General features: G+C 31.2%; 1 protein-coding gene across 16 annotated transcripts in view; it reads left to right on the top strand.

Annotated features, from left to right (window-relative positions):
• Positions 1–5,578: 5,578 nt before the first annotated feature.
• The window catches only part of LOC122523153 (patronin), a 51,876-nt gene continuing 32,291 nt past the window's right edge, over positions 5,579–25,163 (top strand). For 12 of the 16 annotated variants that reach the window (XM_043644863.1, XM_043644885.1, XM_043644848.1 and 9 more), the window contains exons 1-2: positions 5,579–6,044; positions 7,225–7,806. In XM_043644863.1, coding sequence (XP_043500798.1) covers positions 7,675–7,806 — 132 coding nt within the window. In that variant the 5' untranslated portion in view covers positions 5,579–6,044; positions 7,225–7,674. Of the gene's footprint in view, positions 6,045–6,211; positions 6,268–6,749; positions 7,081–7,224; positions 7,807–14,123; positions 14,716–25,163 lie in introns of those variants that run through there. The other 4 variants (XM_043644790.1, XM_043644798.1, XM_043644807.1 and 1 more) reach the window with 4 other exon arrangements.

The following is a 25,163-nucleotide window of genomic DNA, read 5'->3' as shown; positions in this document are numbered from 1 at the left end:
TTTCTTTGCGGCTACGTCACAGCGATGACCACCATTTTGTATACCTGTCATCTCGTTTAACTCAGGTAATTGAAAAGTATTTTACACCTTCCTATTATATATCAAACGATAGTTACACATAAGATTTTCATACGTGAATGTTTTCAAAACGAAATATTAAAAAGTTCGTAAGAAATTTGTGAGAATATAACATCGATATATCTCGATATCCCGCCAAATCTCACCAATGTTACTTAACAATATTTCTTCTAATTTCCAGCTTTTTTCATGGTATCGATACTTACTACCATCTCTAATGATGCTCTAATTAATTATTTTTCATAATTATGTATTCAAAGATCGTATTTCGTATTAAATTCGATTCCTGTAACATACAACACATACAGCATATATCATAAGTATAGGTAGCTCGTACACATACACTCATATATTTGATTTTCTTTATGTTATACTAATGTAATCTTTTTTTTTCCTTTTTTAGGTACCGAGCATTAGGAGAGAGTCCAGCAGGAATACATATACTCAGTCTAACAATTGTGTTTACTCTTTTTTATCTTCATATTCATCGAGGTAAGCGTTATTCTTTTTTTTAAACCATACAGAAATGTATACAAAGAGTGAGAACGAAAGTGAGAGAGAGAGAGAGAGAAATAAGAAAACAAAATATTCTATCTACGGGCAATAACGAATGTGTACGTATATTCCAGGAATTTCTCGAAGTGAGAACAGAAGAAACGAAGACAGCCGAAAACAAAACGAAGACAGCCGAACGTTCGACATGAAGGACGCGATTACGTGTTCATTCCAGATCATTCCTTCAACGAGCTAACAATAAGATCTAACGACGTGACGTATTAAACTATTATATATATAACGTTATCGATTTTTATTAACAATTTTTACTGATATTAAATACTTTATATGTAATTTTATACAAGTAGTGAGATAAAGGCAATTAATATTGCTTGAATTTATATTGATTCTTTATGATAAAATATCTTTAAAAGTGTGCAATGCCTTCAGGAATGATTCACAGGATATATTGTTCTATAATCTTTTTAGTATGTTTCAGCTTTTCAGAGTTTTATTTAATTTTATTTTATTCATCGTCATCCTAAGGGTAGGATACCCATCCTGCAGTCATCAATGAAGACTAAAAGTAAGTATATTTTCCTATTAAACGTTTCTATGATAACTTTAATGGTTTTTTATTATAACGATGATATTAATTGTTCTTTTTCTTTTTCTGTTTCAGAACATCATTGCAATCGAGCGCGTAGGCAATGAGGTACTCGTGTGTTGCATCGTAAAAATAAAATAAAAAGAATCGGAAAGTAGAATCAGTGTTGTACGCCGTATGTAAAGTTTCGTTTTCGGGTAAGAAACTCCGTAAGTTTCTTCTATTCGGTTTAAACGTGTGCTCATCGTCATCCTAAGGGTAGGATACCCATCGTGCATTCATCACTGAAGAATAAACGTAAGTCAATTTTTATTTAAACACTTTCTCAATAATTATAATAATTTTTTTATTACAACAATGATATTTATAATTTTGTTTTTATTTCTGTTTCAGATCATCATGGGAATATATCAGTGTTGGAAGTGTTTGTGAATTGTGTTTGTGAAGTGTTGCAAGTGTTCGTGCATTGCTATCGTGCGCGAAGCAATATACGGGAGTGTTGTATCGTTAAATATAATTAAAATCACGGATTAGAAGCACGTTCGTTCGTTTTCATTTCAATTTCGTCGCGTTCGCGAACTATTTTTGAAATATATATATTAAATTAACTGCGACCAAGGCAGTAATTGCATTAGAGTTTGTTCGAGTAAAGTTATATTTTTATCTTTAAACAGTCGCACAGACTGTTCGCGTATTAGAATCAGTGCATCAATGAAGATTTTTCTACTTGCATTGACTGTGTGCAAAGCAGTCTTTGAATTAGTTGTTAGAATCAGTGATCGGGCGTAAAACAAATTAAAATCAAACGCGAATTAGAATCAGTGTTGTTCGTCGTATAATAAAATTTCGGTTTCGCGATAAGAAACTCATCTATAGTTTCTTATTTTCGTTTATACCGCGTTTTTAGATTCACGCGAGGTGCATCGCCATGGTGCAATTGAATTTCATCCCATTGGAATGCATTGTAAGTATCTATTTTTATTTACATTTTATTCGATTTTATTTTATATGATTTTAGATTATATTGCAGATAACTTATCGTTTTGTTCTATTTTATTTTACAGATATGACGACGGACTTTCTACCTTATCAAAGATGTGGAATGAATTCTTCGATGGATCTTCGATGGATCTTCGATGGATCTTCGATGGATCTTCGATGGATCTTCGATGGATCTTCGATGGATCTTCGATGGATCTTCGATACTCGCATTCTACAATACTTGCTGCGAAGTAGGAGTGTTTTGGAGCCATCGTAGAACTTCTTATGCGTGAGTTAAAATTTAAAGTCCCTCCGGTGCTCAATCATGTCGAGGATGAAAGGTCCTAATCGGCACGAGTTACTGGTTGTAATTATTAATAAATTAGTGACGAGCACATGAGTAATTCTTTCTAGGAGTTACTCATGAAAATTGTACATTATATTGTATTGTATTGTATTTTTATTAGTTCAGGATAGGTTTTCTTGTCTCATCGATTAAATCATTTAATTAACAGTGCAATTAATTAATGCACTTTCTTTTTTATTACTGTTTTGTTCGTGGTAGTAGTGGCGAAATCGAGCATTAATTTACTCGTTTTCGTCCAGAAAAGCATGTAATAAATGTCTTACATGCATTGTTCGTACTTAGTTTATTAATCGCGATTAATTTTGATATATCGATACTTCGATATTATAAATAAAGAGCAAGAAGACAAACTCATTCGCGACGGATAGATTCTAGCAGTTAAGTGGTGGCTCAAAGCCCAGTTCTTTTATTAGAACAGCCAACTTAATGAAAGGAGTCGTCCGAGGTTTTTAAATATATTAAAATATATTAAAAGATATTAAAAGATATTAAAAGTTAATATTTATCAAATAAATTGTAGAGTCTTAGCCGCTTAGATAAATTTCTATAAAAATGTATTTATGTCTTATGTATATATGTGTTTTTAATCATATTTTTTAGATCAGGATTTTCAGCTTCTAATATACTAATCTCCCGTTTCTCCCCCCTATACTTTCTGCGTTCTCATCTATGCCTGTGCCCAGGTGCTACTCGTATAGGTGAGAAACAGTTAGTGTGTTTAGTTTTAAGTTTTTCCCCTATTGGCGGCTGTCATTGTGCTAGTGATTGCACGGTGTACGTTGCACCTGTGTGTGCGTTTAGGTGTGTGCATTGTACATCGTTTCGCGTCACGTAATACCGCGCTTATTATTTTTTAAAGTTATTGAATAAAAATAACTTGTAGAGTCACGTGTACGATACGAACTTTTTTTTTTTAACAATCGTTTTGCATAGTAGAGTTACCGCATTTATTTGTGGAAACTTTGATATACTCGTATATTACTAGTATGCATATATACTAGTGTATACTTGTATTTTTTCTGTAGTTTTTTATGCAATAATCACTAGCCTTGGCAGACGATTACAGCAATCAGTACGTATACCCTTTAACATATAAGTTTAGAAAACGCGTTTGAACTAGGGTGTCGGAGGTGCCCCGGGGCATGCTCTCTAGTTTAGGCTTTTGCACCCTGGTGGTATGTGAGAGAATCGTGGAGTGAGTGGGTGGGTACGTATGTGTATTTGCTCTTTTTAAATACGGTTAATTGGCAGACAGGTAGCATACTTCTTTGAGCGAATGTGAAAACTTTAATTTTAAGTAGGTAGGATCCAGGATGGACACTAGGCTTGCTTCCACTCCGGAGTGGAAATTTCGCCTCCTGGTTTATACAGAATTGTTACAAAAAATTTTTTTTTTAATCATTCCATTATGCTTCCTTTGTAAATTTATTTTGTAACTCTTCTGTAATTTTTATTATGTATCATGAGATTCAAAGGAATTTGCAACGATTTGAAAGATTCAGTTCTATTTCGATTCTATCTCGAACGAGATAAAGTCGAACAAATTCGCAAATACTTTGATGAATTTGATACTTAGTTTTAAGTATTATAATATTAACACTTCGCACAATCGCGATTTTCTCAATTAAAAATATAACGAATGAATGAAATGAAAATATTGCAAGAAAATGGATAACATTTATTGCTTTATTTATTTCAATTCTATTTTATTCTTTAACATTAAAAGTGCGACGTGTTATTAGGTCATCGATAATTGTCTGCTTGGACATTCGTTTAATTGTGCTCGTGTATATATCAATGAACTATAAATTCATTGATAGTTCACGAGTTTTACTATAATGAACAGAGAATGTATATTTAATTTTTTAAGAATTGAAAATTATCTTTCTCGCACGTAGAAAATGTCCAATGCAGTTTTCAGGAAATGAAGAAAGAAGAGGCTCAATGCCGAAGAGGCATTATGCCGAAGAGGCCCCCACTTAATTGTGGCTGAAGAGGGCAACTACATAGACTATTGAGCTATTTTCAAAGGTTCAACAGCAAGTTCGAACTTTTCGAAAATAGCTCTTTAGTCATATTTTATATTCTATTATATTACTTGCTCGTCATTAATTTGTAGTTGTAATTGGAGATGATGGACCATTCCATCTCCTTGGCACATCAAATCTGTGTGCCATATCGTCCAAAAGATGCATATGTGTTTAGTTACAGTCAGAAATATTAAAATTTTTGTATTATTAAATTTTGAAGTTTAAATAACGTTCGGTAAATATTACAGTAATTTCTCTTTTCTTGTTTCGTCTTTAAAATTTTTCACTTCGATCGTATTTTATTAAATTTGCAATTTTTCTTTTCTATATAATACAGTTTAAAAGTATTTCATAATAATTAATAGATATTATTTTTTTTAGTAACTTAGTATTCTTATTTTCCCTATTTCTTTATTTTTATTTATTTTATATAAATGTAAAATCACGCGTTTAAATTTAATTTTATTGCAACGGTAATTAGAGATTTGATAAAAAGTATATAAAGGATTCAATTGAAAAGTGCATCTGCGAATTGGACCACTTATATGTCAGGCTATTGTATCACTTGATTGTATGAGTAATATAGTTTTCTTCTTGTTACAGGTGATCATCGTTGGATTTATCATCAACCCTTCTGGATTATTTTTTATTTCATTCATTTTAAAATATATATATATATATATAAATGCATTTCTGAAGGCACACACCCGTTTATACACTAAAAATTAAATATAATTACTTAGAATTTTATTACAAATTTATTACTATCAAAGAATATACTATATACTATCATATACTATCAAAGAATACTGTATTCATTGATAGTATTGTACCGTATTCGCGTTAGATACCTACTCTCGCCCACTGGTGGTCCCGGTACTAACTAAGATGATTTTAGTTACGCGAACTGTTGACTTATGAGCTTCTATGTACTTCTATATTCTTTGAAATATCGTCTCTCGAATTCTCGAAAGATCGATGCTATCGACGCATCGATAAGGATAGGAATAGGGTAGTTGGTGGCGCCACAATCAACTACAACGACGGTGGTTTTCACTATGGCTGACGAGGAACGTGCCGTGCTTTTGAAGCTCATATACGACGAGGACGATTTATTGGGCTGACAACACCCGTTGTAATTCGTGATCATCGAAATTTCGTTTGATTAATAATTCGTGCGTGAGATTATGGATCATTGAAGGTGCGTGAACGAAGTATTTTATATCATTTTGTAGTGAACGAAGAAGGAGAGAAAGAAAGAAGAAAAAGGAAAAGAGAGATAGAAAGAAGGAGAAAGAAGAAAGGAAGGAAAGAAGAAACGTCGGTTTATCTCTCTCTTTTGGGGGTGCTTAGTGATTATCAAAGAAAATCAGTGCGTTTATTGAACGACGACATACGTGAATACATAACCTTTTTCGTGCAACATAAGAAGATCAATCGAAAAAGAAGTATTATCGTATTGGTCAATCGAAAAAGACCACAGCCGGTAAATGAGCGAGCTGACGAATGAGAGAGTGAGATAGGATCGTGCGAGTTGAAGGGAGAAAACGCCCCCATCTCTCGCGTATTATATTCTCTCTCTCTCTCTCTCTCTCTCTCTCTCTCTTTCTCGCTCTCTCTCTCTATCTTTCTTTCTCTCTTTCTCTCTTAAAGCTTCGAACGCGACCGCGCGAGTTACGCCCCTCTTCGTGCGTGCCAACTCCAACTGTGTGAGAGGGGGAAGGAGACTTAACTTTAAATATGATCGACTCTTCCTATTTACCATTATCGATACCATTTTCTTTTGTCAAATTTACTTTACGCGCTCATATTTCGCACCTCTTTCTATCTTTCATCTCTGATTTCTCTCTCTCTTTTTCTTTCTCTTTCTTTTTCCATCGTTTGCACGCTTCGCGCGCTCCTCTTCTTTTCGCCCGCTAATCAGAAACATGCGATTCAACCTCTCTAGTCATATATATATGTTTATTAAATTTTTGAAAAATCTTATTGGTTGATTTTGAAAGATAATTCAATCGAGGAAAGAAATAAATTTATTTATTCTTTTTTTTTTTCTACTAATTGGTTTTTATAATAATTTCGAACTTGAAAAAGAAATGTACGTAAATTTTATTAATATCATTATTTTATTTAATATATTATATTTAGTATATTATATAGAAGATAATAATCCTGACATCTGTCGAAAATCGGAGGAAACTTTTGGAACAATCCAAACTTGTAATACGTAGTGTCTCTCTCTCTCTCTCTTTCTCTCTGTACGTACGTATATTCATAAGCCCAGGTCGTATGCGTTTCTGTTGGTGTAGTAGTAATGGTTCGCACAATTTCGTTAGAAAGATACCGTGTACGTTTCTCTCGTTCGTTCGCGGCCGTTTTAACGTTTCTCCTTAACGCGCGCACACCGCGTAAAATCGATAGAGGGTTAGAAGAGGTGCGTGGAGAGAAGGCTACCACCAGATAGGAAGAGAAAGAAAGAAAGGGAAAGAGATGGAAAAAGAAGCACGTCGCCGACGAAAATAGCGGTGATCCTCGCGAATCTTCTCTCCTCTTCCAATATCTTCCCCCTCTTTTTCTCTCTCTCTCTCTCTCTTACTTTCACTCCTTCCATCTAAAAATCATTTCATTTAAAAAATTATCTTTCATTTTCATCTTATTCAAATTTAAAGGTAACGTAGATGGTTTCGTGATATAAAAGAAGGGCAAAGATACACACATAACACACATACACACACAGAAGGGAAAAATCAAAATTGGTTAATCAGTGTTCGTCTTCGTAAATTAAATAAAAAAAACCGAGCCGAGTGTGTTATGACGAGGACAAGGACCGGTGTAAACGGTTGTTCATCATTATTGTCGTCTTTATTGTCATCCTTTCGTGGAAAAAAGAAAAAGTTCGTGTCGGATGCAGTGATATTTAATATCAGACAGTAGGAACATTGAATGTTGTGCGCGATCTCGCGCTTCTTCGCTGAGACCAAAGCAGCGGAAGCGGTGTCGAGGACGAGGGTGAAGGAAGAAGAGGAGGAGGAGGAAGGAGAAGAGGAGGAGGAGGAGGGAGGAAGGATTCGACGACCTGCAACGGCCTGGCCGACAGGGTCGTCCATGGTTTCGACGACATGGATCGCAACGCGGGTGACGATCGACGTAAAGGACCCGCTGGCGAGCAACAACAACAACAACTATTACAACAGTATCAACTCGCTGGGGGTGATGCCGAACATTTCTCCGACGCCTACGACTCGCGACAGGTTAGTTTCATCATTTTATTTATCTTCTTCTTACTTTTATTTTGTTTCAGCCATTTTGATATATCTTTATAAATATCATTAAATTAGGTTAATTTTTAATAATAATATTTGTAGATACAAATTGCGTCATCTTATTATATTGAATGATTTTTTGTTTTCTTCTCTCTCTTCTAAGTATTTATAAAAATTAAGTAGTAAGCATTGTTATCGGGTAAAAGGGGTTGAATAGGAGCCGGCATTTTGTAATGTACGGTGGCACGAAGCAGAATCTCTCGCTCGTTTTCTACGAAATCGTATATTATCGTAATCGATCTTCTGTATCGTTATTATATTCATGAGAATAGTTTGCAATTGCATTCAGAATGTTGTTTTTTTTTTTTTTTGGTATTTTCCTGTAGTGAGGATAAATGATTAAATATATTTATTGGATAACTCGTTTTCGCAATTGCAACTGCTATTGGAAAAGAGTGAAAGCAGCTAGTTAACCCGCTTTCGATTCATACTCCAGATCTTTGACCGTTTATCGATCACCGGCAGATCGATCTACCATCGAGAAACATCAGAATTACGGTGGCATGAATTTTTTTTTTTACTTTGCCAATAAAAAGAAAAATACTTAAATAAAAGCTACAAGTAATTGTATACTTGTGTACGTTAGAATTAATTAATTAATTATTTATATGTTACTTTTGAACTTGAATAAACGAAGAATTTAATTGTATACTTGTGTACGTTAGAATTAATTAATTAATTATTTATATGTTACTTTTGAACTTGAATAAACGAAGAATTTAGGCAAGGAAAAGATCCACATGAAATTTAATTCAATAGGACAAAATGTTGTTTCTTGTTAGTTTAAAATCTCATACGAAAACAATTCGATTGTTAATCGTCTATGAAAGGGATAAAAAAAAAGGGAAGAAGGTTGGGAAGAAAGATAAAGACAGAAGTAATCACGTGGTCTCTTCATACAGAGACGGTAGTAAAGCTATTCCCGAGCTGTGACGCTATGACGAATATGGCGTTCGTTTCCTGTGTGCACAAGGTTATATATTGCGAACGACAAAATGAATGTGTTATATACCTGTACTGCTGCTCCTAGTCTTTTTAAATGTCGACTTATAACCACCAAGGAGACATAATTCTTCCTCGTAAAAAAATTAAATAATTTTCTTTTTTTGTATTATTCATTTTAAACTCGATTAACAAAGTCAAACGATGAATTTTCTATTCGACCGCCATTTTTGTTCCGCGGGAAATACGAATATTTCTTTAGGAACTTGGAACGAATAAACAATCGATACTCGAACGTCACAGCGACCTCCTTGACGCGATTTCTTTTCCTTCTTCTTTTTATTCTTCTTCTTCTTTCAATGCTTTGGCATTCGTCCAATGCTAAAGACGCTGTTTATTCTTTCATTTATTCCTTTTGCAAAAGTTATCGAGAGAATTTTAGTATTTTTGTAGGAGAAAGCTTTAGGCGTTAACTTCGACGGAAGGAAAAGTGTCCCCGAGGTAGAAACTAATAACTAAACTAAACTTAACTAACTCCTATACTAATTGTAAGTTATTTTGTTATCTCTATCTTGCGAACTTTACAAACTTATATCGGAAACCACATTACAATGTATTAGATTTGTTTGAAAAGAAATTTCCTTTTTTTTTTTTTTGCAAAAAAGATTTCGTTAAATTACGCTTGTCGAGATATTTAGGTTTACTTTGAATCTCAAAATCTTCGTTTATTTATTATTTAAAAATGAAAAAAACTAAATAACATTCCAATAACAACAGCATAATATTAACGCGTTGATAAATACCTTCAATTCGATTTTTATTAATTATTTGAAAAAGAATAAAAAAGAAAAAAAATGCAAAATGACGGAGAGAGTGATATTCAAATACGACGAATTAAAACGCCTTTCTCAACTTCGTCTGGTATTATTATGTTAGAACGAAATCTTTGAAAGTGTAATAGTCAGCTTGTAAGAGATAGATTGATAGATAGATAGATAGATAGATAGATGGATGGATGGATAGATAAATAGATAGATAGAGAAGAGAGGCATTTGTAATTACAAGTTGCTTTAGCACGAGTTCCTTCAATTGCTTTGATTAATATACCAATTATAGTCCTTGCTTTTTAGTCAAACAAATTTACTTTTATCTTTTCTTATTGTTATTGTTGTTATTATTATTATTATTATTATTATTATTATTTTGTTTATTAAAAGACAAATTGTTTGCTGCAAATTATTCGGAAATATAATTTTATTTTTACAACAATTTATATATATATATAACCTTTTCGTCTATTGTTTTAAAAATGATAAAAAAAAGAATCAAAAACAAATAAATAAGAAATAAATTATGAAGAATCGCGTGCACGTAGCAATGTATTCATCAAAGGTGATCTTATCAGGGAGTCTTAGAGGGGTCTTCGAGTCTCGATCGTTTCCGCCGATTAATGTAGCGGAAACTAATACGGAGGCCTAATCTTAGGTGTGTCTCTCTCTCATTTTCATACTCGCATGTTCAACTACTCCACAGAGAAGTTGCATAAAATATTTTCTCTTAAAGCAGTTTTATAAATTGCATTTTAATACGTACGAATCGATAAATATTTTTTTTTTCTTTTTTTTTTACCGATATTTTCATACGTGCAAATCGTTCAATTTTTCTTTCATTTTTACAATTATATAAACTATAAGTCAGGTAAATAAAATGGTTATTTTTTTTAACGCGTAGATTGATATAATTTACTTTAGAATATATATGTTCGTGTGTATGGGTGTATGTAAAAATAGACTGGTTGCGAAGTATGCGTATAGGAGTAACTCGTAAGCGATGTTCGATAACGATAAAACTCGAATCTGAAACTGAAAGGAAGGAAGGAAGGAAGGAAGGAAGTTATCGATAATAACAAAAAATTCTATTACAAAATATTTTATTTTCCTTTCATTCGATACGATAAAAAATAATCTACTTGTATATGTTATTCGTCGTACGATTTCGTTTAGAATTTCGTAAAAATAATAATCACGTTTTATCTTTCGTAACTTTTATCATGGATTTATATTTATCGTCCTATTGGATTAGTCGATGGTTTCGAAACGATATCACGATTTCTAGCAAACTCGAGAGTATATTTTTTAATTAGGTAGCATTTTTAGGATGATTCAATGAACATCAAACATTGATGTTTCATAATAAGTAGAATTTCTGTTAAGAGAAAAAAAATTAAAAGAACATTATTTATTAATCGATAAGGTAGAAAATTGTTCGTAACTTTCGAATAAAACGTTAAACATGAGTCGAAAGATTTAGTTTTTATATATAAAATCAATTTATTTCTATGTGTGTAATTTGTGTTTTTTTTTTTTTTTTCATAAATCTTCGCCTATAAGATAGATCCGAAATTTATTTCAAATTATTATTATTATTATTATATTTAATTTATTTTGTATTATTCTTTTGTATGAAACGATTAAATGGTATTAAATAAAAAAAAAAAAAAAGACAATAGTTAAATGTATCAACTTGATGTAATATCAAATCGAGAAAGACAAACTAATTAAATCAAAACTTGCTCCAGTGATCTTGAAAAGATTTATAGATCGATCTTGATCGAGGATGCAATAGAAGAAACTCGACTTCAAAGTTTTTCCGGTGCACCTGCATTCAAGATTTATCCTTTCTCGTTCGACTTGTTAAGGAATAGACTGGATTAGAGTAGAGTAAAGTAAAGTAAAGTAAAGTGAAGTGAAATAAAAGGAAGATAAAGGAAGGAAAATAAAAAAGGAAAGAAAAAAAAAATAAAAATAAATGGAAACACAGTGTACCTTCGCGTTCCTTACCTGGCAATTAACGTGCTCGTGACCCACACTCTCAGACTACTACTACTATTTTGTATCGTGCTTTCTAGGAAATGCAGGAATTGAAGAAGATCGTGTCTAAACCTAGATCAGTTACATCGTGATCGAGAAAGATCAGGGGATCTCCTATCTGTAAAGATACTTGATCGTTAAAACGAAACTATTCATTTCTGGTTAAAGTTGTATTTATTTTTAATTTTATTTCAACAATTTTACGCGACATTTTTTTTCCTTTTTTTATACAAACAATACAAATATAATCATCTTATTTATTTCTTTATTTCGTATTAATTCAATTGCAATAGACAATATTTTGTTAATTTATTGTAACAATAATATAATTGTTAGAGATATGATAATAAATCCAATGGAATCAAATTTTCTACGATTCGTAATATTAAATCCAGATGATTTATATTTAATATATATATATATATATATTCGTTGTTTTTATACGAACGGAATCGAATATTTCATTAATTCGTAAGATGTTTAAAAAGAAAAAAAACTATATAGATATATATATATAAATGTGTAAGAAAATTTGATGTTGTATAGAATAAACGTTGTTTCGTGCATCATCTAGTTCGTAATTAATGCAATTGGCCGGTGTAACGAAAGAAAAACGTCGTCAGGAAGGATCGTGACTGTAATTATCATTGTTATACAACGAATGACACGCTTCATAATATAGAAGTAGTATAAATGAAGAAGAAGAAGAAGAAGAAATAAGGGGCCAATCTTAAAGTCGCCTCGTGCGAGTCCTACTGCGTTCGCACGGATAAGAATGAAAATTATTTTACCGCATAACTGAACGTTTAGTTGTATTTATCTGTGTATGCATGCATGTATGTATGTATATATATATATATGTGTGTGCGTGTGTGCACCATGGAAAGAAATCAAGAGCTCTCCATTCTTATTTTTTTGTTAACTTCTCTTCGTCAACTTTCTCTCATATTCTCATAGGATCCTCCCATCGATAACAAATCATTATGATTATTATAATCATTTTCGCACGATCGTTAAATACGATCAATATTATTTTCGTTTTTTTATTTTTTACCTTCTTTCTCTATTTTTTTTTTTTTTCTTTCTTTTTTGTATAGCTTAGAAAATTACACGTATATTAACACGTTCCAATTTATATGTGATTATTATATTTATTTCTACATTACTAAACTATCATTATAATATTTTTCATCGTAATATTATAATTAAATAATAATAAATGAAATGTGTGTGTATCAATTACATTATATTTTTATTTATTTTATTGGAATATCATTGATAATATCGTAATCTATATGATAGAAATTAAAAAAAAAAGTTAAGATAATATCAAAAATATAAGATGAAATATAAGATCATCCTATTCGAGTTGTCCTTCTCTCTCGTGGAAAGTTCACCTCTTGGTTTTAAGATTACATACAGGGAAACAGAATCATAGTGACTCTTCCCTCTCTCTTATTCTTCTTCTTCTTCTTCCTCCCCTCTTTCTCTTCTTTTCGTATTGATACACCCTTCCTTTTCGATGTGCATGTATATATCCACATATATGTAATAGCAAAGTATTAAAGAGGGAGAGAGAATGATGATGATACATACCACACACACACACACCCGTACACTTATTACATACTTACATACATACATACATTTATACATTTATACACATGTGCATACATACATTTATACACATATACATACATACATATGCGTAGTGAAGCAGCTGACTCACGGGACCACGAGAAAGAGAGAGATGGAGAGAGAAAGGAGGTATAAACTATAGATAAAGATAGAAAAAGAAAGAAGGAATGAACGAACGAACGAACGAACGAACGAACGAAGGCTTGCGTTTCGTTTCTAGTCTTCTCTCAAACGTCGTCCGAGAGAGCTACGAGAATTCCTATACTTTTCATACCATAGTTTCACTCTTTTTACTATTTTTTCTTTTTTGTTTAAAGTCTTTTTCTCTCTTTAATCCTCTTTGCTGCAGACTATCATCATCTTTCCAGGATCATTATTCATTTTTAATGTGAAATATTATGGTGCGAAGGATTTAGAGAATTATTTCTTCTTTTCTTTTCCTATTTCTTCTTTAATTATTATTTCGTGTAAAATATATTTTTTTAATTATATTCGTTTAATGTGTGAATTCTTTTCTTTTCCCTTTTTCGGAAGGAAGGAAGGGGGGAATAAATAAATAATAGAAAAAGTTGAGTGTTTCTTTTGTGTATACGTGTGTGCGTGTATGTGTGTGTTTACCTTTTAGGCCTGTTAAAAAACAAGTTTCAAGAATTAAAGGTGAAACGTTTAGGTGGAATGGTGCCACTTTAGAGTAAAAGAGATAGAAATGTAAATAAAAAGAGACCTAGTGACGAGAAAGACATACAGACATACATACATACATACATACATACATACATACATACATACATACATACATATATACAGGCAGAGGTGTTATTACTTGCAAACCGAATTTCACAACAACAACAATCAATGTATCTATTTTAACATCGTGATAGTATTCTCACAATCAGTTTTATGCTTACTCTCGGATAAGTAACTGCTAGAAGAAGAATAGCGTGTATTATAAGTTAATGTGTGCGTGTGCGCGTGCGTGCGTGCGTGTATTAGTTCTTGCATGCGAGTTTTACGAAGGACGAGAAACTCTTAATGGAAATGAAAATGAAAATGGAAATCATTCTAATTTCAAAGTGAAATTTAATTCTCATTTTATATTATAATAATTATTATTGTTGGTTGTTGTTGTTCTTGTTACTGTGTTGTATTTCGTGCGTTATGTTACGATGGTGATGTTTAGTGTTGTTTAAAAAATATACCAAAAAGAAAAAAAAAGATAAAGTAGGAAAAAGAAGAAGAAGAAGAAGAAGTAGAAGAGTAAGGAAGATTAAAAGATATGGCGAGTGAAGTAATGTTGGCGCCGACAAATACGACGCCTGGAACATCAAGAAGAGAGATGAACGACGTCAGAGATATGATTAGAAATGCGACGGTCACTACCATTTACGTAAGTTCTTAACATATTTCTTTTTCTATAGTGTGAAAGAAGAAAATCAAATTCAACAAAAATGTAGAGAGAAAGAGAGTAATGCGGAAGAAAAATTAATAAATTATTCGACACACTGTATAGTAATCATTTTTAATCTTAAATCTGATTTTATTTTTTTTTATGTACTATAAAAAAAAAACTAAATCTATCCAATAAATTGCATAGATATAATAAAATAATAAATGAAATAATTTACATTTATATAATTGATATAGGAATTATATTATATGTAATTATAATAATTGGTAATAATTTTCATAGTTATTGTAATCAATAAGGATTGCATGTAAAATATTAATAATCGATTATCATTTGGATTGTAAACGTAAATGGTGGTAACCATTTAGCGTTAAATATGTTTTTCATTAGTGTGAGTTCCCCTGTGAGTTGGGGGATGGAATAAGCTTACAATGTATATCCCCCTGCTTGTCGTAAAAGGTGACTAATAGGGAGGTTGAATTTTGGCATTGAAATGTTAAATTCAAGGATGAATGGATGAAAGGATGAATGGTTGGATTTAATGTGAATGCGACAACGAATGTTAGAATTTATTACTCCATAGATGCATACCAAGGATATTGGATATTTTTAATTATAATAATTTTTTAAATTAATTAAAATTTTTTATTTTTTTTTTGCATTTTAAATCAAATTAATAATTATCTTAACAAAAAATTTTACATTTAAATATTTAATTTAAATAAAATTACTGAAAAACCATTATAAAATACATAGTATTAGAATTAAAACTTCTCATGTCATTTATCAGTTTCTAAGATATACTTATGGTATGAAAAAAAAAAAGTATTAATTAGTATATGAGGAAGCTCCGTCATTAGGTTAATTAACACGTTGAAATGCTCTTATCCGAATTTATTGGCGCACGCGCGCACACACACACACATATTTATATTAAATTTGATCTCATATATTAGAAAGTATACTGTTCCTTTTTTTTTTTTTTTTTTTTTTTAAATTATCACGGAAGAAATATCAACATTATTATTAATCGTTCCATAATTTTCCGTTTCTAATTTATTTCCAATGCATAAAAAAAAAAAGCAATAAAAATACTTTTTAATATCGTAAATTATTTATTTATAAAGAAAAAAAAAACAAAAAGAACTACTCGTATATTATTTCATTCAGGAAATCTTCGTAATAGATAACGAAAGTATTAAGGATATTAGAAATGACGTTAGAAATAATATCGTGCAGTTTAAACTATGCAGCTGCAGGTTCGAGACAAGTTTTCACGATAAGGAATAATAATAATGTTTATGGTATATAATAATAGAAAGGGAAAGAAGAAAGGGTTAGAAGAGGATGGTTTAAACTAAAACAGTTTTGTCGTCTTTGTCGTTGTCGTCGTGTGTTGTTGTCGTCGTCGTTGGATACTGGATGCTAGATCTAGTCACGAAGTAAAATAATGTCAAGGACACGATTTCGCTCTCGACTATCATCTAACGATCGCATTGGGATAAATCATCTCTCTAGAATTATTTTCTTATTAAAATCAACAATTGTATCATTTTAATTAGGATCTCGTTTAAATAATTAACACGCAAGGTGCATATTTTTATTATTTTTTTTTTTTTTTAAATAATTAATCGTATCTTTCGATCAAATAACCGTTATAACAAAGTAGGCCAAAAGTTTTCTACGTGATTTTATAAATTAATTTCTTTTTATTTTATTTTTTCTGAGACCCCTTTTCTTAAAACTAATTTTTATTATTTTTATAGAGTTTTAAATTAGAAATTTAGTTATGTAAATTAAATGCCTGTAAATGTTTTGAAAAAGGAGTGCGGAGGTAGTTTACAAAAAACCAAAAAAAAACTTTGTTATAATACTCTGCAATTTAAAATTATTGTTTTTTATTAATTTATTTATTCTTTGTTTTTTTTTTATTTTTTTTAGTATTCATTTACATATATATATATATTCTTTTTTAATTCTCTTTCTAAAAAGTTGTTAATTTCTTGCACAACTCAATTGATAGAACAATCACATACACTGTTTAGAAAAATATATATATACGCATGATCACACATTATGGCACACGCTTTTTACTCACGTAGACGATTCGTTTCCTTTCAGTTTGTATTCTGCACGCTTTGTCGAAATAGCGTAGGTTTGGTATGACGATCAGCTACCTACTACCTACTCACCTACTCGAAAGAAAAAAAAGAAAGAAAAAAGAAACTATGTACTAGTACATTAGTCTCTCTACGAAAACCTAACTCGAATTCTAACCATTCATTCATTAATTCATTCATTCATTAATTCATTCATTCATTCATTCATTCATTCATTCTACTTTTGCAACTACTATACTTTATCGATTTTATTTGTAACATCTTTTATGAACTTGATATCTTATTCAAAGTAGTATTTCAAAGTAGTCAAAAATGTTTATACATTTTTTTTCTCTTTTTTTAATTGATCTTTCGTTATATAATTTTGTTCAAATTGTAAAATAAGTTTTTACGAACGTTTGGTTTATTTTACGTAACAGTTGAATGAAATTTAGTTTTGAATGAAATTTCGTAGTAATTATAATTTTCTAATTGTTCAACTATGTGTTGTTCTATTACGAGATAGTGTGTTAGTATTTGACAGATGTTTCCTTCTCTTCCATCACGTTTCTCTTTTTTTTTTCTTTCTCTTTCTCCCTGCGAGAAACTTCAAATCGATGTTGCATAGTTTTAGTTACTTTATTTAATTTTACTTGACAGTTTAAAAAAAAGAAAAAGAAAAAAGAAGAAGAAGAAGAAGAAGAAAAATATTCATAAAACATCGAAAAGGAACTACTTTCACGTTTGAAGTTTGAATCGTAGGCGGTTCGAAATCGTGCAAACATCTGAACGTGTACTTATATGGTGTCACGTAGGATATTATTTTAAAAGATTTTTCAATCCGTACTCCTCGTACATTGTGTTGCGTGTGTATTTAAATACTAAAATAATTTCATTACTTTTTCTTTTTTAACAAATGCAACGAAATTATTTGTTAAAACAATTAGGAAAATATTATTCGAAATAATTCGTTTAAAAAAAAAAAAAAACGAAAGAAAACAAATATGTTTATAATCATATCTCGACATTTCTAAAGATTAGAACACAAAGGAGAACAAAAAATAATTACTATGAATTTTTTTCTTCTCTATCTCGTCAAAGGAAACACGGATATATTTAATGAACACGAGTAGTAGCAGCACCAGGAGAAGTAGGGGGAGGGGGAGGGGGAGGTAAGAGCACCCTCGAGCATTTGCTTAATTATAATCACAGACGCATTTGAATTTCTCAATGAAACTCTACCATTTCTAGAGCTCGTGATATTATAATCAAAAGATAACATTTATTATAAATACACTCTCCTTTTATTAACCTATTTTATTAAAAAAAAAAAGAAAAAAAAAACAGAAATAAAAATTATAATAAAATGTATTAAATCGTTCGAAAAGTATAATTTCGTTGAATCGAATAACGAAACATTTTACTCCAAATTTCCAAATTATTTTTAAATCAAGAATCCAATTAACGAATATATTACCTTCAATACGTCATTTAAAAATCACTTTTTACGTTTCCTTTTAAAAACTTATTGAATTTTACCCATATATGACAAAAAGAAAAACAGAAAAAGATATCGAAATTACTTTTCCAACAAATCTCTCTAAATACATTTATAATACGTGTATAATACGATTCAAAAAAAAATATAACAAATAGTTCCTTTTTACGGAAGAAAAAAAGAGGATAGTAACTTAAATCGAATAATCGGATATGGTTTCATAAATGAAAATTAACTTTTAGTTATACCTGTACCGATCAAAGCCTTTAACTGCGTTTTGCGTGGGTGTTGTACGAGTGGGTGTTCTTACTATGTATTATCTTTATCTCGATGTTTAAAGTTTCCTTCGAAAGTATATATACACACACAGACACACACTTTCATACTTATTCGCCAGATTTATTAGTACCATTATCCACAATAACGACTTTTCTTTTGATAGTATAGGTGCCTTCGTGTTTCTTCTAACTTCATAAATAATTATTCCTCGACGTTGCAATATGCATCGTCGATCGGCCCCTCCCTTCCCCCACCAACCACCCCACCCCACCCCACCCCTCATCTCTCCCCTTTTTTCTTCCTTCTGTTCCTCTTCCTTCCTCAACTGATATGACTTTTACTAACGATCGAAAGATTTGTAACCGAGGTGCATCGTGAATGCACACACGTGCATGCATGCATGCATGCCCAGTTACACTTGTTATTCGATGTTGTGCGACTATGTTCCCTCTCGTCTATTGTTTGATCATTCATACCCGTCGTGTTGTATTATATATTGGTATATTAGAATTGTTAAAGGAAAATAAAAGGGATAATATTATTATGTAACCTGTGGTTTCAGTAATTTGTAGGAGTTTTGAGTGTATTATAGAAAATTAGATAATGTTTATTTATGAGATCGCAAAATTGATTTTAATCGAAATATTATAGTTTTCTTTTCCTTTTCTTTTTTATTTTTTTTTTTTTTGGTTTAATTTGAAAGTAGTAATGTGTTTAGATAATTCATCGCGAGTTCCTACTTTTTATTCGTGTTTTATTTAGAAAGACGATAATAACGGGAATGATTAGATCAACAAATAATATTTGCAATTGTTTATTTAGTGAAAAATTACTTTATCCACAAAAGGAAAAGAAAAAGAAAAAAAAGAATAAGTAATATGTACCCCATAGAATTTTTCAAACAGCCTTTCTTTGTGTATAATTATCATGATTTTCTGGTTACTCAGGTGCATTCGAGTTTTATAGATAATCTTATCATGTCCCTAAGGCATAAGGGAACGAAGAAATAAAATCTCTGTTTATATAGTGCAATACTTGAACGTGATTATTATCTTTTAGATATGGTTATCAAAAGAAAAGAAAAAAAAAATATATATATATATATATATATATATACACGCACACACACTTGGGTTTCTTTATATTTGTATTTTCTTGTCCACGTTTATTTTATTGGAGGAATAATAAAAAAAAATCAAAAGAAAAAAAAATTATAATCATGTTCGAGAGGGAGAGAGAGAGAGAGAGAAATATCTTGTAACTAACAGGTCGTCGCGTTATTATATAGACGAAATTATTTTACAAATTAATTTCTCTTTCGTCTCCTCTTTCACTTCGCGTGTTACGACTCTACACACATACACACGACGTTCATATACATATATTTCTTTCTCTACTTTTTTTGTATATATGCATGCGTATATTCGTGTGCATGTGTATGATGTGTGTGTTTGTGTGTGTGTATTAGGCTGTGAAAATATGAGAAGACGAGAATACAAAATAAGAAGAGATATCCTGGGAATGGGTTTTCTTAATTAATGCCAACGTTAATTAACGTCTATGAAATCGTATCGATCGAAGGATGCATTTTTTTCTTATCGACAACAATAGTAATATCTCATCTTATTTTCCTATTTTTTTTTCTTAATGTTACTCATGATTAACGTGCATGATATTAATTAAAAGATAGATAACCCACCTTAAACAATTCGTTAGATATAAAATGTCGAAAATATAAAATCGTGTAAAATGTAAAACCTATGACGAATTTATTCAATGATCAAGGATGCGTATTATATCATTATCATTATATTCTTCTTTTTTTCTTTTTTTTTCTTTATATCTTTCCACTTTTTTTCTCTCATTCGTTCATTAATTACATTCTTTCTTTACACGCACATCCATATACCCATATATGTACAACTTCTTATTGAATGCAACGATGCAATCAAATCCACATTTCCAAAAGAACGTTCAATAGATTTCACCGATCTTCTTGAAGAACTGCATTCCAGGGTGCACAGGAGATTACGAGGAATGGATTAGGAGGAGGGGAAGGGGGAAAGGAGGTCAGTACGAAATCAGGAAACGTAACGATGCGCTTTTGCAGTCTCGTAGGTCCGGCCAATAGCTTTGAAGTATATAAATATAGCGCTAAAACGGCTCTCTGCAGCTTTTACCACGAACAGAATATGTGAATAGAGTATGCGAACAGTGCACTTATCCTCTATCTCTATATGTTCGTTCGTGTGTGTGTGTGTGTGTGTGTGTGTGTGTGTGTGTGTCCAGGACCCCAAGCTCTTTCTTTCTTTCTTTCTTTTTCTATTCTCCATTATCGATCATGTTCTTCCGTCTCTTTTCTTTTCCTTCTTTTTCTTTTCTTTTTCTTTTCTTTTCTACGTTCATAACATAATCGTTTATCGAATTGTCGAGTCGAACATTTTTGTTATCTATCAATTACGTTGTTAACATAAGTGAGCAGCAGATACACGTAATGAACAATTCGAAAATTGGATGATTGGATGATCGTAATGATTTTAAATGAAATGCAATTATGTTTGTTTTTTTTTTTTTCTTTTTTCGGTTATCTAAAATTATTGATATTTTAGTTTTATGTATCGTTGTGTTAGATTTATTTGAAGTGAAATTGAGTTAAAATGAAAATATCGAAAAGTAATCTGAGATTATCCCCATGGCTATTAGCAATTATGTTTTATAATACATGATAACATTTACGGAAGTTACGTACTAAGTAAGAAATCTCATTTTAGATGTGTGATAGGAAGTAATGTAGTATAGGTAAATAAGTATATGTAGGCTTGCAATGCGTTTAAATGGCCGACGCGTGAATCTGCATAAATATGTGTATAATGTGTGCATATATTTACACGTATGTATGTATGTATGTATGTATGTATGTATGTATATTTGTGGAATATGCGTGCGTAATAACGTGCATAGGCGTCGAAACAGATGTCAAGGAAGAAATTCTATACGTAATTTACGTTACTCGGTTGCTATGGTCAATTTTTCAGTTCAACGAACTTCGAAAATGTTTTTCCATCGATTTTATATGATTGATATTTTATAGACGAGAATTGGTGTCGGAATTGGTTAGAAAAAAATAAAAATAAAAAAAAAAGAAAGACAAAATTGGAATTTTGGATTTAGAAATTTTGTAAAATATTTTATCACGCTGATCTATTTATCTATCAATCTATTCATCTATCCGTTTATGATTAGATCGTAATAGGTTAGAAAAAAAATAATAAATATGTACATATATATAAATCTTGTGAAATATTTGATCACTGATCTATTATTTATCCTATAAATTTATGTTTCGGTCGTAAAATGTTAGAAACAAAAAAATATATAACTTTTGAATTTTGTTAAATATTCTATCACCGATCTAATTATATTTATCTATCAATTTATCTATTCATCTGTCATATTATCATTCGATCTGATTAGATTAAAAAAACAAAAAAAAAATTTAAGAAATTTCTAAATTTTGTTAAATATTCTATCATTGATCTATTTATTTATGTATCTATCTATCAATCAATGAATCAATCTATCCATCCATCTATTTGTCTATCTATCTATACATCTATACTACGTTACTCGGTCGTTAACCCACCGTTGTAATTAACGAAGTGGACATGGTCAGACGGTCTTGACTTTAAACGATCATTGCGTTCAACGAAGAAGAGGAAGGAAAGAATGAAGAAAAAGGAACAGGAGGAATCATCAGATAAGAATCGCTTGGAATTTCCGCTTACTCGGTTTTTACATTACCAACTTTGTTTGCCTTTTTTATTTTATTTTATTACATTTTATTACATTTCATTCGATTTTATTTATTAAGATTTTGTTCCTTCTTCGATTACTCGATCCCCCAACTTCCTGCTGAATATTTTGTCCTTAGTGCCGGATCAAATCAAGTTGGGAATGTTACACCCCCCAAGCGTTCAAAATTTCGAGCCCTTCGAACTGAAGTCAGGGAAAAAAAAATGAATATTACATAATAAAATCACCATTAAGTTATTAACAAAAAAAAAGAGAAATAATTAAAAATTTTATACCATAACACGTTAATTAAATTTACCAAAAAAAAAAAAGTAATTTTCCTAGAATCTTTTAATGAAAAGAAATTTGAAGACCTCGGGGGGCCTTTTTGGGACCGTTTAGAGTCCCAGTGCTGCCTTGTGTGCCACCGATTAATCCGCTACTGGATTTCTAATTCATTTTATTTGACTCGTGTATCTTCTTCATTAATCATCGATGTTTACTTTCGATCGAGAATTCTTTTTTTTCTTCTTCTTCTCTAGTATGTTTTATTAACGTAGCATAAGATGGTTGAATTAACGATGAGATAGGTGAACGATGAAAGTATTAGAAAGTCTAAAGGCCAGGTGTCATGCGTTAGTTTTCGAGCATTAAATCGGACGTGTAAAATGCGCGGGTGCAACGCGAAATGCAACGCGAAATGCAACGAGAAATGCAACGAGAAATGCAACGCAAATGTTGCAAAAGCTAGCTAGCTATGCGTTTCCGCGTGCGTCTCTTATTTGTTGTGCTATTTTCGCGTGTAACCGCTTGCACGTGTTCTATCTATGTATTCCTGTGTGTTTATATACTTATATGTATGTATGTGTGCGTGTGTGTGCGCGTGTGTGTATCTATGGTCTTCCCTTTTACCCCTTTCTCTTTCTCTTTTTTCCTTTTCCTCTCATTTTCTTTCTCCACTCTGTTTGCATTCCTGGAAAGTTACTTTCAAAGATTTACTATGTGTTACAAAGCTGCCAAAATTTCCCTATAAATTTTACTCAAACTTTCGAAGAAAGTTATACTACTGAAATATTTCACAAAGAAATTTAATTATACGTGTCACTCACATCATCACGTATACACGTATGAAAAGGATAAAATTATTCGTTAGTTAAAACGTGTCCACAAAATGTGTGTTCAGTCCTCCAATGAGTGTCACTTACAACGTACTTTCACTGACAAATTTTTTAAGAATATAATTAATCGATGCTTCTAGTATGTAATCAGGTGTAGAATTAAAAAAAAAAATTATGAATATAATTTCATGTATGTACATAGATAATACACACTCGTATGTCGTTATTAAACAGAGAAATATAGAAGATAGATGAAATTAAATGGTAATGCTAATTTGAAATTTTCAAAAAATCCAACATTTTTGTTCTTTTTGATTTAAAATATACCTGGGGGTCTTGAAATACGGTGAAAGAAATTTTATCGAGATTACAAGTTTTTCATGTGGGGGTGGACTCTCGAGAAAAATATTAAAACAACTTATATTACATTATATAAAGAATATTAATATTGGTATTTAATGATTTTAAGAATGTAAACTTTTTACTATAAAATAAAGTTTTTTTTTATGCTTTTTAGGGGTGAGGGGAGAATATTAAAAATTCAATAAACGTAAAATGTATGTTTTCTTTTCGTGTATGAATACTTTCAGTCCGATTTAAAATTAATGATAATTTTAGAGAATAAATAAAAAAAAATATATATTGAATCTCGAAAAACACCCCTACCAACTTCGCAATCTCCTCCTTCCTCATTCTCCTCCTCATCCTTACCCAAATTACGAACTTTTACAATATGTAGGTCCCCCTTTCCCCCGTTCCCTTTTGCACTTAATAGAACTTTCGATAGAAATTTGCCAAGAAATGAATGTTCTTTTAGGATGATGAAATTTTTCATTCGAACGGACGATCTCGAAAGGATGAGGAGGATAATATTTAACTCGTCCGGTACTTGTACTTCCTGGATCGTGTGCGAAACGATATATCTTATTATTATCGCATTATATATGCAAATTATAGGAGTTGAGTTAGTCTTGTGTTGTAAAGCGCACGCGTTCTCTTCTTTACCTTCTCGAATATACGATGGTGGTGATGATGATGATGATGATGATGATGATGATGATGATGATAATGATACTGATGATGATACTGATGATGATGATTCTTCTTCTTCTTATTATTATTATTATTATTATTATTATGATGATGATGATTTCGATAAAAGTTAGCAATGCACTTGTTATTGTAGGTAGGGGAGGACTGTACGAGTTTTGCTTGCTAGCTAGCCTAAGCTAGCAACCATAAACTCATCGATAATATCCGTTAAGCGGTTACTTCTTCTTCTTCATTCTTCATTCTTCTTCTCCTTCTTCTTCTTGTACTTCTACTTCTTCTTCTTCTACTACTACTACTACTACTACTACTACTACTACTACTACTACTACTATTGCCACTACTACTATTACCAATTCTACTTCTACTTCTTCTTCGGCTTCCTCTAAGAATTACTACATATATATACATATACATAAGTTTTACTGGAAGATAGTCGCACACGCATTTTGTGTGAACGAGGCTTAAAAAAGAATTTGCACCTATCGATGGTGTATGCGAAGCCAGAGCAATCGTGATCCCTTTCATCGTCTTATCTTCTACCGGATTATTGCGTGAACTTTAAGTTTTTTTTTTTGTTTCGAGATCGAT

The sequence above is a fragment of the Polistes fuscatus genome, unplaced genomic scaffold (genome assembly GCF_010416935.1).
Source record: "Polistes fuscatus isolate 324 unplaced genomic scaffold, CU_Pfus_HIC Scaffold1, whole genome shotgun sequence".
NCBI lineage: Eukaryota > Metazoa > Arthropoda > Insecta > Hymenoptera > Vespidae > Polistes > Polistes fuscatus.
This window is presented reverse-complemented; position numbering and strand designations above follow the sequence as displayed.